The sequence below is a fragment of the Schistocerca cancellata genome, chromosome 6 (genome assembly GCF_023864275.1).
Source record: "Schistocerca cancellata isolate TAMUIC-IGC-003103 chromosome 6, iqSchCanc2.1, whole genome shotgun sequence".
Lineage (NCBI taxonomy): Eukaryota > Metazoa > Arthropoda > Insecta > Orthoptera > Acrididae > Schistocerca > Schistocerca cancellata.
The window spans coordinates 110,695,244-110,710,050 of record NC_064631.1 but is presented as its reverse complement, the minus strand read 5'-3'; the positions used below and the strand labels follow the sequence as shown (position 1 = coordinate 110,710,050).

The window sequence follows — 14,807 nt, the reverse complement described above, 5'->3', positions numbered from 1 at the left end:
AGTAGCGTGCGGGGCTGTTGGCCATGTAAGAGCTCAGCTGGGCTGTGGTCGCCCATGAGGGTGAAACGGTAAGATGCCAGAAACTGGAGAAGCGCATCATCATCAGCAGAAGAAGTCAGAAGTTTCCGCATCTGAGCCTTAAATGTGCGGGCCAGTCGTTCAGCCTCACCGTTGGATTGTGGATGGAACGGCGGGGCCGTGACATGCATAACGCCGTGACGAGCACAAAAATCCGCAAATTCGGAAGAGGCAAATTGAGGGCCATTATCAGTAACAAGAGTAGAGGGGAGGCCTTCCAAAGAAAAAATGCGGGCGAGAGCACTGGTGGTTGCCGCGGTGGCAGGCGACATGCAACGGACAATGAAAGGAAAGTTAGAGTAGGCGTCAATTACAAGGCGCCAATAAGTACCTAAAAAGGGTCCCGCAAAGTCAGCATGAATGCGCTCCCAGGGCTTCTCAGGCGAAGGCCACGGTGACAAAGATGACTTCAGGGCAGCGGCCTGTGACGCACAAGGGCCGGAGGCAGCGACCATGTGTACTATTTCAGAGTCGATGCCAGGCCAGTACACATGATGGCGCGCCAGAGATTTTGTGCGAGACACACCCCAGTGCCCTTGGTGAAGGAGGCGCAAGACCGAAGCACGCAAAGACGCAGGTACCACAACACACGGCGAAGCATTGTCAGTGGAGAGGAGGATAACACCATCCAGCCGTGAGGTGGTAGCACAAAGCGTAGTAGTTCCGCAACGGATCAGAAGTCTTATCGGATGGGCGATCTGGCCAACTCTTCTGAATAGAGCATAAAACCCAGGAGAGGGTAGGGTCAGAACCCATAGCAGCCGCCAGCCTGTCCCCAGTGATGGGGAACCCATCCACAACCCGCTGCTCGGCAACATCCAGGTGGAAACACAGAAGTTCGTCCCTATCGAATGCCTGATCAGGACACATGGGAAGGTGAGACAGACCATCAGCATTTGCATGTTGAGCTGTTGGCCGGAAATGAATGGAAGTTGCCAGGGGTTTTGCTGCAGTTTCTTAGCGGGTTGTTTACGGCTAGGCCGAGGCTGCGCATGGGAGCGCACTGCGGCCACATCGGCCGGCGGGGACGCGCCGCACGCGTCGTCAACAGCGCACATGCCTCTATTTGCGCACCAGCGGCGCGAGAAATTTCAAAAGACTGCGCAATGGAGAGAACTTCATCTAGAGTCGGATTCGCCAACTGAAGGGCACATTGCCGAACTTCTTTGCCGAGCACTGACCGGATAATAGCATCCCGTACCATGGAATCGGCATAGGATTCTTTGTGAACGTCAGTAACAAATTGACACTTTCGACTGAGGCCGTGAAGTTCAGCAGCCCAAGCGCGATAGGATTGATGTGGCTGTTTATGACAACAATAAAAGGCAACATGAGAGGCTACCACATGCGTTTGCTTTTGAAAATAGACAGACAGAAGTGAGCACATTTCAGCAAAGGACAAAGACACAGGATCCTTCAAAGAAGCCAATTGCGACAACAACCGATACATTTGAGGTGAAATCCAGGAAAGGAACAGAGACTTACATGATTGTTCGTCCCTGACATGAAATGCCAAGAAGTGCTGTCGAAGACGTTTTTCATAATCAGACCAGTCTTCCGCCGTCTTGTCGTAAGGAGGTATAGCCAATGACGAGAAACGCCCCACATTTGACGCCGCGACGAAATCGCGAATCGCCGCCGTTAGAAGCGTTTGCTGCTCAAGGAGATTTTGCAATAGTTGCTCGACAGTAGCCACGGAATCCTGTGGGTCAATGGTGAAAAGGAAAAATCCCATCCCCATCGCCAATTGTTATAACGTCAAGTTTAACACATATATTTCAGAACGACACAACACATATAAGTCACAGAGTAAGTTGACAAGCAAGACATGTGTACACGTTAGCATTCGAATGAGCACTGAGTCCCAGTCTAGCGGCCGCTGTTCGGCTGGCCGCTTAGGTGGCGCAGCTGCTGCATGGCTGGCAGACAGCGCCGCACGTAGAGGACGCGCGTAATTGTGCGGCGGCGCTTTGAATGATCGGCGAGTCACAACACTCGCATTCCAGTGGTGATGTACCATTCCCAACACTCCTGCTTCTGTCTTTTGATTAGTTGATGGACCTGGGTATGGAGCCATTTGAAGGCCATACATTGATGGGTGCCACTTATGACGTTGTAGGGCCCGCCTACGATCTCTAATGGCCACAGCAATTTCCAGTAACCAACAAGGCACTATCTTCTGCCGTGAGCAACCTGAGGAGCAAGGGTCTGCTGATGCTTCTGCAGGAACAATGGTTGTAGTATTATTCTGGATCACCACATTGATAATGCCATGTGATGGAGATCAAACAGTGGAAGCAGACATGAAAGCATCCAAGTCAGCATTGATAAGAGCCCATCTGGGCAAGCATCCAGGTGAGTGGTGCTGGAGGACGTACAGGAAGAGTGGAAAGTGGTCACTACCACACAATTCATCGTCAACTCTTCAGTGTATAGATGGTAGAAGACCAGAACTGCAAACTAAGAAATCAATGGCCGAGTATGTGCCATGTGCCACACTGAAATGAGTGGGGCATCTACACTCCTGGAAATTGAAATAAGAACACCGTGAATTCATTGTCCCAGGAAGGGGAAACTTTATTGACACATTCCTGGGGTCAGATACATCACATGATCACACTGACAGAACCACAGGCACATAGACACAGGCAACAGAGCATGCACAATGTCGGCACTAGTACAGTGTATATCCACCTTTCGCAGCAATGCAGGCTGCTATTCTCCCATGGAGACGATCGTAGAGATGCTGGATGTAGTCCTGTGGAACGGCTTGCCATGCCATTTCCACCTGGTGCCTCAGTTGGACCAGCGTTCGTGCTGGACGTGCAGACCGCGTGAGACGACGCTTCATCCAGTCCCAAACATGCTCAATGGGGGACAGATCCGGAGATCTTGCTGGCCAGGGTAGTTGACTTACACCTTCTAGAGCACGTTGGGTGGCACGGGATACATGTGGACGTGCATTGTCCTGTTGGAACAGCAAGTTTCCTTGCCGGTCTAGGAATGGTAGAACGATGGGTTCGATGACGGTTTGGATGTACCGTGCACTATTCAGTGTCCCCTCGACGATCACCAGTGGTGTACGGCCAGTGTAGGAGATCGCTCCCCACACCATGACGCCGGGTGTTGGCCCTGTGTGCCTCGGTCATATGCAGTCCTGATTGTGGCGCTCACCTGCACGGCGCCAAACACGCATACGACCATCATTGGCACCAAGGCAGAAGCGACTCTCATCGCTGAAGACGACACGTCTCCATTCGTCCCTCCATTCACGCCTGTCGCGACACCACTGGAGGCGGGCTGCACGATGTTGGGGCGTGAGCGGAAGACGGCCTAACGGTGTGCGGGACCGTAGCCCAGCTTCATGGAGACGGTTGCGAATGGTCCTCGCCGATACCCCAGGAGCAACAGTGTCCCTAATTTGCTGGGAAGTGGCGGTGCGGTCCCCTACGGCACTGCGTAGGATCCTACGGTCTTGGCGTGCATCCGTGCGTCGCTGCGGTCCGGTCCCAAGTCGACGGGCACGTGCACCTTCCGCCGACCACTGGTGACAACATCGATGGAGACCTCACGCCCCACGTGTTGAGCAATTCGGCGGTACGTCCACCCGGCCTCCCGCATGCCCACTATATGCTCTCGCTCAAAGTCCGTCAACTGCACATACGGTTCACGTCCACGCTATCCCGGCATGCTACCAGTGTTAAAGACTGCGATGGTGCTCCGTATGCCACGGCAAACTGGCTGACACTGACGGCGGCAGTGCACAAATGCTGCGCAGCTAGCGCCATTCGACGGCCAACACCGCGGTTCCTGGTGTGTCCGCTGTGCCGTGCGTGTGATCATTGCTTGTACAGCCCTCTCGCAGTGTCCGGAGCAAGTATGGTGGGTCTGACACACTGGTGTCAATGTGTTCTTTTTTCCATTTCCAGGAGTGTATATTCTCGACATCTTTGCCACCACCAGTAATCTTGGTTCCACCCCAAGAAGGCTGTGGGCATTGAAATCACCCAAAAGTAGGAAAGGTGGAGGAAGTTAAGAAATTAGTGCAGCCAATACATTTTATGATACTTCACCACCCGGAGGAAGGTAGATGTTGCAAATGGTAATCTACTTCGCTGTCCTCACCCTGACAACTACAACTTCTGAAGTTACTTGAAGCGGCACAGGTTTGCTGTAGGCAAAGGTAAGAACATATGTACACATTCCACCTGACACACTGTCACAGTCATTGCAATTTTTGTAATACCCCTCCCGATAGCCACAAAGGTTGGGGGTCAGTGCTTCCAGAAACTAGGTTTTTCTGAAGAGCAACACAGAAAGCAGGTGTAATGCTTAAGAGTTGTTATAGTGCAGCCAAGAGAGGGAAAAAACTACCACCACTCCACTGGAGGATGATGCTCTCTGTAATCCGGGAAGGCATGAAGGGACCGAGGAGGTAGTTTATGCCTCAGGATCATCTGCAGCCACCAGTTGAGTGCTTGTATTTATTACCATTGTTGCTGAGGCATCTGCAAGATTTAAGTCCTTGGGGGATGCTACAATCTCCGCCTCATCCTCAGATGCGGAACTGGCAGGAAGTGGTGATATGGGAGTCACCGGAGTTTCTTGTTTCTTACCAGATCTCACTTCTCTTTAGGGGCTTGCTGGGAGGGCTTCTCTGAAGTAGCTTCAGGTACAGATGAAGAGTGTGAAGCCCTTTGACCAGCAGCTTGTGGCTCCTTCAGCCACTGGCTGGTGTCCACTTTTGCATGGGGTGAGACCTTGGGGACCCCTTCCATGTGAGAGGGGGTGGAGGAGGCTGTTGCTTCTCCGGCTGGGGGGGACTGATGATGTCCTCAGTGTTTGGGGGGACATAGCTCTCAAAGTAGGTGCTATGGAAACAACACTGAGGGCCCGCTGTTGGAGGCAGAGACAAAGGGACTATCGTCACTGGCAAGGTCAATGTCTTTGTAGCTGCAGCACAGAAGGATGTCAACCGAATGGGGTCCAACTGGTCAAATTTCTTTTTAGCCTCTTGGTAAGTCAGCCTGTCTGGGATCTCGTATTCCATAATTTTCCTCTCCTTTTGAAGAACCATGCAGTCCAGTGAGCAGGCACAGTGGTGTTCTCTGCAGTTGACACAGGTGGGAGGAGTGGCACATGGAGTATTTGGATGCAATGGGCATCCTCAGTCTCTAAATGTGGTGCTGGAACTGCACCAGGAAGACATGTGCCCATACCTTCAGCACTTACAGCACCACACAGGGGGAGGGATGTATGGTTTTACATCACATTGGTATACCATCACCTTGACATTTTCAGGTAATGAATTATCCTCAAAATTCAAGATGAAGGCACTGGTAGGAACCCTATTATGTTTTGGTCCCCTATAAATGTGTCGAATGAAGTGAACACCCCGTTGTACTACATTGGTGTGTAGTTTGTCGTCGGACTGCAAATGGGAGGTCTCAATGAAAAATAATCCTCTGGACCACATTTAGCCTTTTATGGGGAGTCGCTGAAACGAGAATATCACCCAGCTTATCACAGGTGAGCAGCACCCATGACTAGGCTGGGGATGCTGGCTTAACCAAGGCTGACCTATTTCTCATTTTGGACAGTGCTGTCATTTCCCCAAACTTATCCTCCAGGTTTTCAACAAAACATAGAGGCTTTGTAGCCAGAAAGGAGTCCTCATCAGTTCTGCTGCAAACCAAATATTGAGGCTAATATGACTCTTTCGGCTTTATTTTTTTATTTTTATTTACACATCAGGTTCCACAGGACCAAACTGAGGAGCAAATCTCCAAGGTCATGGAACGTGTCAGTACATGAAATTACGACATAAAGATAATAACAGATAAAAATAAATGTTTATGAACCCAAAAAAGTCAGTCCATAAATTTAAGTATACGCAATCAACAATGCAACAAGAATTAGCTTAATTTTTCAAGGAGCTCCTCGACAGAATAGGAGTGATCCATGAGGAAACTCTTCAGTTTTGATTTGAAAGCACGTGGATTATTGCTAAGATTTTTGAATTCTAGTGGTAGCTTATTGAAAATGGATGCAGCAGTATACTGCACACCTTCCCGTACAAGAGTTAAGGAAGTCCGATCAAGCTTTCTTGGGATATATATATATATATATATATAGTGGCCAATGTCAAAATACCCAGACTCATGCATAGGGTCGACAAGAGGTTCGTAAACTTTCACCTCTTATTGCTTAGACCACCTGTTTCTGCCTGAAAAATACCTTTTAGAATGGGAGGAGTTACCCCAAAATATAATACCATATGACATAAGAAAATGAAAATATGCAAAGTAGACTAATTTTTGTGTCGAATGATAACTCACTTAAGATACTGTTCGAATAGTAAAAATGGCAGTATTAAGTCTTTGAACTAGATCCTGAATGTGGGCTTTCCACGACATCTTACTATCTATCTGAACACCTAGAAATTTGAACTGTTCAGTTTCATTAATCATATGCCCATTCTGTGAAATTAAAACTTCAGGTTTTGTTGAATTGAACTGAGGATTACTGTGATTTAGAGTTAGTTTATTTTCTACAAGCCATGAACTTAGGTCATGAACTACACTATTTGAAACCGAACCAATGTTTCACACAACACCCTTCACTACCAAGCTAGTGTCATCAGCAAACAGAAATATTTTAGAGTTAACTGTAATACTAGAGAGCATATCATTTATATAAATAAGGAACAGGAGTGGCCCCAACACTAATCCCTGGGGCAGCCCCCACTTGACCATACTCCACTCAGACCCCACATCATAGCCATTCTCAACATCGTGAATAATGACCTTTTGCTGTCCATTGCTAAAGTAAGAGGTGAACCAATTGTGAGCTACTCTCTGTATTCTATAATGGTCCAACTTCTCGAGCAATATTTTGTGATCAACACACTCAAATGCCTTAGTTAAATAAAAAAATATGCCAAGTGTTCAAAACCTTTTGTTTATTCTATAGCCCTATGTTTCTCCCATGGTGTAGCCACGGAAGGGAACAATTTAGGATCATACTTCTCAGCACTGAAGTATAGCATTCCTTTCTTAGAGACTGCTGGGGCTATTCAGCCATCAGCAAAAGATGACTTGGTCAGCCTCACTGCGGGTCATCTTTTCTGAGGCCACCCACTCTGACCAGGGACTGTCTGTCCCCACAGGTGCCATCCAACCTCAACAAAGGCCACCTGGCACGATGACTGTTGTCAGGAGTGTTGATGCCCCACGAAGCTGGGCATCTGCTGCTTGGCATATGTGGGGCATTTGCCGCTCAGGCAGCAGCAGTGCAATTCCTGTGTTGTCAGGGGGCTACAAGTAAGAGGGTAAATGATGGCCCCTTGACAATGGACTGGCTACTGCACTGGACATTGGGTGTGAAAAGATTCATTATTATTATGGGTGCAGAAGATGACAATGCACAAGGTTTGTAGATTACGCACCCTGTAAGGTGTCCTTGCCCAATGGCTGGATTACGAGTGGAGTTACAGAGGCATGAGAATATTAGGCGCACAATGGATACATGTGTCCTTCCCCAGATGGCCCACACTTCTGAAAAATTTGGAAAATGTGGATGTCAAACCCTAACAGGCAACCATAATACTTCAGGCTGGAAAGTAGGAGACTCCTTTTAGTCACCTCTTATGACAGGCAGGAATAACTCCAGTCGATTCTGACCCTCGAACCAGCAGGCGAAGGACAATTTAGCCAATGTCACACCAATACCCAAGAAAGTAAAGAGGAGTAATATGCTGAATTACAGACCCATATCACTAAAGTCGATCTGCAGTAGGATTTTGAAACTGTGGTGTGCGTACTGTAGACCTTCGGTACACACACCATCAGATTATTTGACTTGTCGCTTTAACGAAGTAGGCGAGTGTCAGCAGTATGTCTCGTGGTCTTATCGTGGCATGTTTATCTTCTGCTGTTAGGTCAGATGATAGAAATGCCACTTGCACTCTTAGAGTAGCAGATTGACGGTGACCAACTTTAAACAGAACTTAATTAATTTTCACACACATTTATTAAAATAATAAAAATCATAGACATTACGTAACTTGATTCTGGATGCTGTTTACAATTGACAATCTGAAGTTCCTTTGGTCTTGGTACGTTAATCTTATTCTCACATCTCTCTGATACTTGACAATGTGTCTATACATTTCTCTTCATGGCTATGTACAGGAATATGGTAATCTTATTAGGCATAGACTGAAACTTGACTATAGACTGGTACAGACTGGTGCAGACAAATGCAGACTAATGAAGACTAATGCAGACTGATGCAGAAATTACAGCAACCAATAACTCCGTGACCAAAGAGAGATTTGAAAGTGCATGGATTTCTCTAATCTGTCAATAACTATGATTCTACTATATAACTACACATGTAGCAACTTTCTGCGTCACTTCATATTATTCTTTAAGGCACCATTTTTACTTCTCCTGTAAAATGTAACAAAATGCAGTTACGTGGGTTTCACTGGCTACGATCGATATACTGTGTTCTAATGTCATGAATTACCTCAAAGAAAATTATTTACTAACATACAGTCTGCAAAGATCCCCCCAAAAAATTGTTCTTGTGAAACAAAACTAGTTCGTTATTCTCATAAAGTAATGAGTGCTATCTCATAAAGTAACGAGTGCTATCAATAGAGGATGTCAAATTGATTTCAATTTTTTAAATTTCCAGGATACTTTCGACACCATTCCTCACAAGTGACTTCTAATCACATTGCATGCCTATGGAGTACCACCTCAACTGTGTGACTGGATTTGTGAGTTACTGTCAGAAAGGTCACAGTTTGAAGTAACTGACGGAAAGTCTCGAGTAACACAGAAGCCACAGATGGCATTCCCCAAGAAAGTGTTATCTACATAAATGACATTGGGGACAGTCTGTGCAGCCCTCTCAGACTGTTTGCAGATGATTCTGTCATTAATTGTCTCGTAAAGTCATCATATGATCTAAACCAATTGTAAAATTATTTAGACAACATACCTGTATAGTGCAAAAGGTGATAATTGATTCAAAATACTGAAAAGTACTAAAGTACTAAATTTCTGGTAAATGATAAGTCACACAAATCTAAAGGCTATAAATTCATCTAAACATTTAGAGATCACAATTACACATAACATAAATTGGTATGAATACAAAGGTAATATTATGGGGAAAGCAAACCAAAGACTGTAATTTATTGGCATGGCAGAACACTTAGGGAGTGCCACAGATCTACTATCGAGACTGCTTACACCACATATGACCACCCTCTTCTGGACTATTGCTGTGTGGTGAGGGATCCCCATCAGATGCGACTGACGGAGGACATCAAAAAACTTCAAAGAGCAGCAGCTCATTTTGTTTTATTGTGAAATAGGGGAGAGAGTTTCGTGAAAGTTCAATCACCAATATTCTGTTGGTACCCACCTACATAGGAAGACACGATAATCATAATAAAATAAGAGACGTCAGAGGTCACACAGAAAGATTTAAGTGCTCGTTTTTTCTATGCGCAACTCATGGGTGGAACAGAAGAGAAACAGCTTGAAGGTGGGTGAGTGAACCGCCTGCTAAGCACTTAATTGTGAATTGCAGAGTAATCAGATAGATGTAGATGGAATATTTCATAAAAGGAATTACAATCCAATAGGACAGAAATGGTTGCTTGTGCTCCCAGCCCATTTCCATCTGTTCATTCTGGAGTATTTTCATGATGCTCCAACATCAGGTCACCTGGAATTTACGAAGACCCTTGACAGACTGAGAATCCAATGTCATTAGCTAGTGGTCTACCAAACTGTCAGACATTTTGTAAGCCACCGTAGAGCATGCCAAAGATGGAAACATGTGCCTAGCACCAATTCCTTGATTTCACATGATCAGAATTTGACCCCTTGGAGAGGTTTCCCAAGTCAACAAATGGGAATAAATGCATGATAGCATACACTGACTACCCCACCCACTACACTATCACCAGAGCTGTGCCCACTGCTGAAGCTCCAGAAATCACCAGGTACATTGGAGAAGACATAATCTTGAAGCATGAAGCACCATGCTAATGATCTCTGATTGTAAAAAAGTGTTTCAATCGAGACTCGTGTCGAAGCAGTTTTGCAATGCAATGTGGTCCACAGAATGAGAACAGCCAACCACATAATGGCGAATGACATCACAAGACATTTTAATAGTATGTTGGCAGACATTACATCAATGTACATTGATGTCAAACAGAAAGATAGAGAGACAATACTGTCTGTCATGACTTTTCATATAAAACAAGGCACAACAGGGCTTTACAAGCTTCTCACCATTTTTCCTGATTTGCTGCTGCGAGGTTGAAATAACTTTATTTCCATTTCAACCCAATTATGCTCATGATGATTATAATAAAACACTCATCACCAGAACTTAAAATGCAATAATAATAATAATAATAATAATAATAATAATAATAATAATTACAGTGCAGCTTTGACCTGTACTGGATCCTAACCCCTAAAGTCAAAGATGGTGATCCAACAGCGAGGCGACAAAAGTGCAGAGACACTGTCTATGTCCTCTGCATAAAGCCCTATCATATTAATGAGGAGCATTTCAACAGCAGGGGCTTTCCATACAAGAAACATAAATCTGTCCAACAATCATGATGCCACAATGGAAGTAACTTTATTTAATCTTTGCAGTGACCATAAGGACATAACAATTCAATGAGAATGCAAATATCCATCAGCACTGCCATACTAAGGATGACTGGTTAGATCCAGATCCAGGAATCTGCAATTCAGTCTGAATTAGCATGCTGCTGTTTGTGCATATCCACTTTGGTGAAGCAACCATAGTCTCTGGCTGGTGACGTGCAGGCCACCTGTACGATACTTGCCTCCAGTGAATACTTATGAGTTGATGCTTCTGATTTGTGAGACTTGCTTATTTATGAAATTTTGTAATTTGCTAGAACATTACTTGTGTGTATAAGAAGGAGCACACTATGCTTAGGCAGTTGATTCAGCTCTGCAAGTGCTTCATATGTGCTCAGTAAATGCGCTTTCAAATTGAACTATTGGTTCTTGTTGACGACCATGCTCTAAAAACTACGATGTGATTCTGGATTCAATGTGACAATACAGTAGAAAAATGATGCTATAGTGAGTTCTTACAGGAATACTATAACGCTTTATAGGGATTAGTGACAACTATTAGCAGCTTCAATATTATCACATAGTACAATGACTGAAACAAAACACAAACACTTACCTTATTAAACTTGGCAAATGGGTAATCCTTTCCTTCATCAACAGTACGACGCCAGTGATGAAACACTGCTCCGTCAGTGCGTGCAGGGTTTGTGAAAGGCATCCACTTCCATGGACGTACTTTCCGCATTCCAAGTTTAGCTTTCATTTGTTTGTAGCCCTGCCCTAAAACAGATATCAGACAGCATTCTTTAGCAGTAGTAAGACTACAAAAATGTTTGGATAAAATCTGATAGCATGTTGTCCAAGTGTTGTGCTAGGAAGCCAGAGGTCCAGAGTCTGAGGTCTGTGCAATCCTGGGAATTTTTGGAGAATTATTATGATTTCTATATCTGGCAATATTTTGTGAATACAAAATACAAAGTGCACTTGATGTGAATTCTACATATAACTGAAAGACAGTAATTGGTTGAGATTGCTATGTGGTTATTGTACAACAGTACTGAAATTGTAAAGTAAGTAAAAAATGTCTCCCTGTGTACGGCAAAGTTTACATTATTTACCAGTATTATTATTTGTCCTTCTATTGTATTATTAAATGAGTGTGGGAAGAACTGTTAGTTTACCTCCACATCCTGTCTGTGAATCTGGAATACACCAATTTTACTGTCATGGTCATTACGTGAGATGTATTTGCCCCCCGAACATCATGTGACCACTGGAATATGCATGTACACACGCTGGAAAGGCATATTACCTCCAACAAGCCCTCACCTAGAGAGCACTGCAGCACCAAAGCAACATTTCAATTGACGATTACTGTTATTTTGACTGTAATATACACTAATTTTAAGTGACATTTCTACTTTAATTGTACAACGATGGATCTTTCAGAGTTTTTGAAGCAGAAATTTGACACAAAATTTGTAGTATTGAAAAAAGAGAATGGCAATGCAAATGTTGGGAAGATACAATGTAGTTTAGTGGGTGTTTTCAGCCACACTGCATCTGTTTCCTATACTTCAATAAGTACTTACACTCCAGAGGATTACGGTGTCATGTTAAGAACAGTCAAAAGAGAGAATAAAGTACTAAAAACCTTAAGTGCCTGTGACTCAAGTACGTTATTAGGGTACTGGAGCATCCTGTGAATCTCTTGTGGTCATTATAGATTTGATATTGTTATTCCACTCATCTAGGTGAAAACAGATGTTCAACAAGATGATATCTGTATTAATAAAATTGTTTTGTCATTCACATCATGAGCACTATAGAAATCTCTCCAGTTCACATGTTTGAGCAGTCCCTTTAAATTATTAATTTTTGGTTTATTTACTACCCACCCATAATCAGACAATAAATTTCATATCTTGATCAGTATTATGAGTCAACAAGAAGAACAACATGCCTAGTTTTACAAGTTCATTAAATCTGTATCCAAAGGAAAATTCACATGAGAAAACTTCATAATTATGAGACTTAAATGCTGGCCTATACTTACCATCAGCAGGCAAAATTCTTAGTACTGTCAACAGACACACACACACACACAAGTACAAGACCTTTGTCTTCCACCATTCTCACTACAAGTGGGTTCCTCTCACTCTGTGGTTTAAAGCAACTTCTTTTCCTTCCTATTCTTCCCACAATCTATCCCTCTTTCCTTCCCAAGAAAAGAAATATTAGTCCCAACAGCTAGGGTATTTTCTTGTACTTTAATTGGGTCTGTTAGCAGTATTACGAACTTTGCCTGCTGCAAGTTAAGTTTATTAGATTTGTATCTAAAGATTTTACCAGTGTCTTTTTAAAACATTTAGCTATCCAAGTAAGAACTCAACTGAATGACCATGTTTCTGATTCTAATAAATGTTTACTGGGAGAGTCTTCAGAAAAGCTATATCATACTCACCAGTGGCCACTGTTCCTGCCTTGTTTTTCTAATTTAAAATACTAAATAAATCAAAAGAACTTCAAGACAATTTATGAGAACATTAAAGTTTTCTGGAGATTCTAAATACACAGATAACTTTCAAAGGATTTCTTATTAAATTATTCTTCTGTCACATACGCTTCTAGATGTTGCTCTAAATAAAATTTATCGACATCAATGTTGTTGAAATTCTGTAATATAAGGGAAAGATATATTGCTACTTACAGTAAACATGACACATTAAGTTTCAGACAGGCACAACGAAAAGCCACTTACACATTAGCTTTCAGTCAAAGCCTTTGTCAGAAAAAGAAACACACACACACACATTCATTCATACAAGCAAGCACACCTTATGCACACATGATGGTCACCTCTGGCAGTTCAGACAGGAGACAGGAGTGTGTGTGTGTGTGTGTGTGTGTGTGTGTGTGTGTGAGAGAGAGAGAGAGAGAGAGAGAGAGAGAGAGAGTGTCCTTTTGTGACTAAGACTTTGGCTCAAAGCTAATGTGAAAGTGCCTTTTTGTTGTGTCTATCTGCAACTTAATATGTCACTTTTATGGTAAGTAGCAACTTATCTTTTCCTTATATTGTTGATATTACAACTTGGAGATTCCATTCCTTTAAATTCTGGTCATTTCTAATGTGGCAGTTTGTTCTCTCTCTATATATACTATTCAGAAGTAAGATGCTAACCTACCTCATGCACCATTAACATACGTATACCAGTGGTCACATGACAGTAAAATTACTGTGTTCTGGGTTCACAGATAGGATGTGGAGGTAGACCAACAGTTCTTCCCCCATCCATTTCATTATATGACAAATAACAATACTGATAAATAATGTAAACTTCGCCATACACAGGGAGACATTTTTTACTCCCTTCCCAATTTCAATACTGTTTTACAATAACCACATTTTTTAGCTACATGAAGGTATGTCCCCCCCATGAACCATGGACCTTGCCGTTGGTGGGGAGGCTTGCGTGCCTCAGCAATACAGATAGCCATACTGTAGGTACAACCACAACGAAGGGGTATCTGTTGAGAGGCCAGACAAACGTGGTTCCTGAAGAGGGGCAGCAGCCTTTTCAGTAGTTGCAAGGGCAACTGTCTGGATGATTGACTGATCTGGCCTTGTAACAATAACCAAAACGGCCTTGCTGTGCTGGTACTGCGAACGGCTGAAAACAAGGGGAAACTACGACCGTAATTTTTCCCGAGGGCATGCAGCTTTATTGTATGATTAAATGATGATGGTGTCCTCTTGGGTAAAATATTCCGGAGGTAAAATAGTCCCCCATTCGGATCTCCGGGCGGGGACTACTCAAGAGGACGTCGTTATCAGGAGAAAGAAAACTTACGTTCTACGGATCGGAGCGTGGAATGTCAGATCCCTTAATCAGGCAGGTAGGTTAGAAAATTTAAAAAGGGAAATGGATGGGTTAAAGTTAGATATAGTGGGAATTAGTGAAGTTCGGTGGCAGGAGGAACAAGACTTCTGGTCAGGTGACTACAGGGTTATAAACACAAAGTCAAATAGGGGTAATGCAGGAGTAGGTTTAATAATGAATAGGAAAATAGGAATGC

At 43.7% G+C, this 14,807-nt stretch overlaps 1 protein-coding gene across 1 annotated transcript in view; it reads right to left on the bottom strand.

The window, feature by feature from the left end:
- LOC126191048 (DNA methyltransferase 1-associated protein 1) overlaps nt 1–14,807 on the bottom strand; it is a 127,192-nt gene that overhangs the window by 50,813 nt on the left and 61,572 nt on the right. The window contains exon 3 of the mRNA XM_049931760.1: nt 11,347–11,510. Coding sequence (XP_049787717.1) covers nt 11,347–11,510 — 164 coding nt within the window. The remainder of the gene's footprint in view (nt 1–11,346; nt 11,511–14,807) is intronic.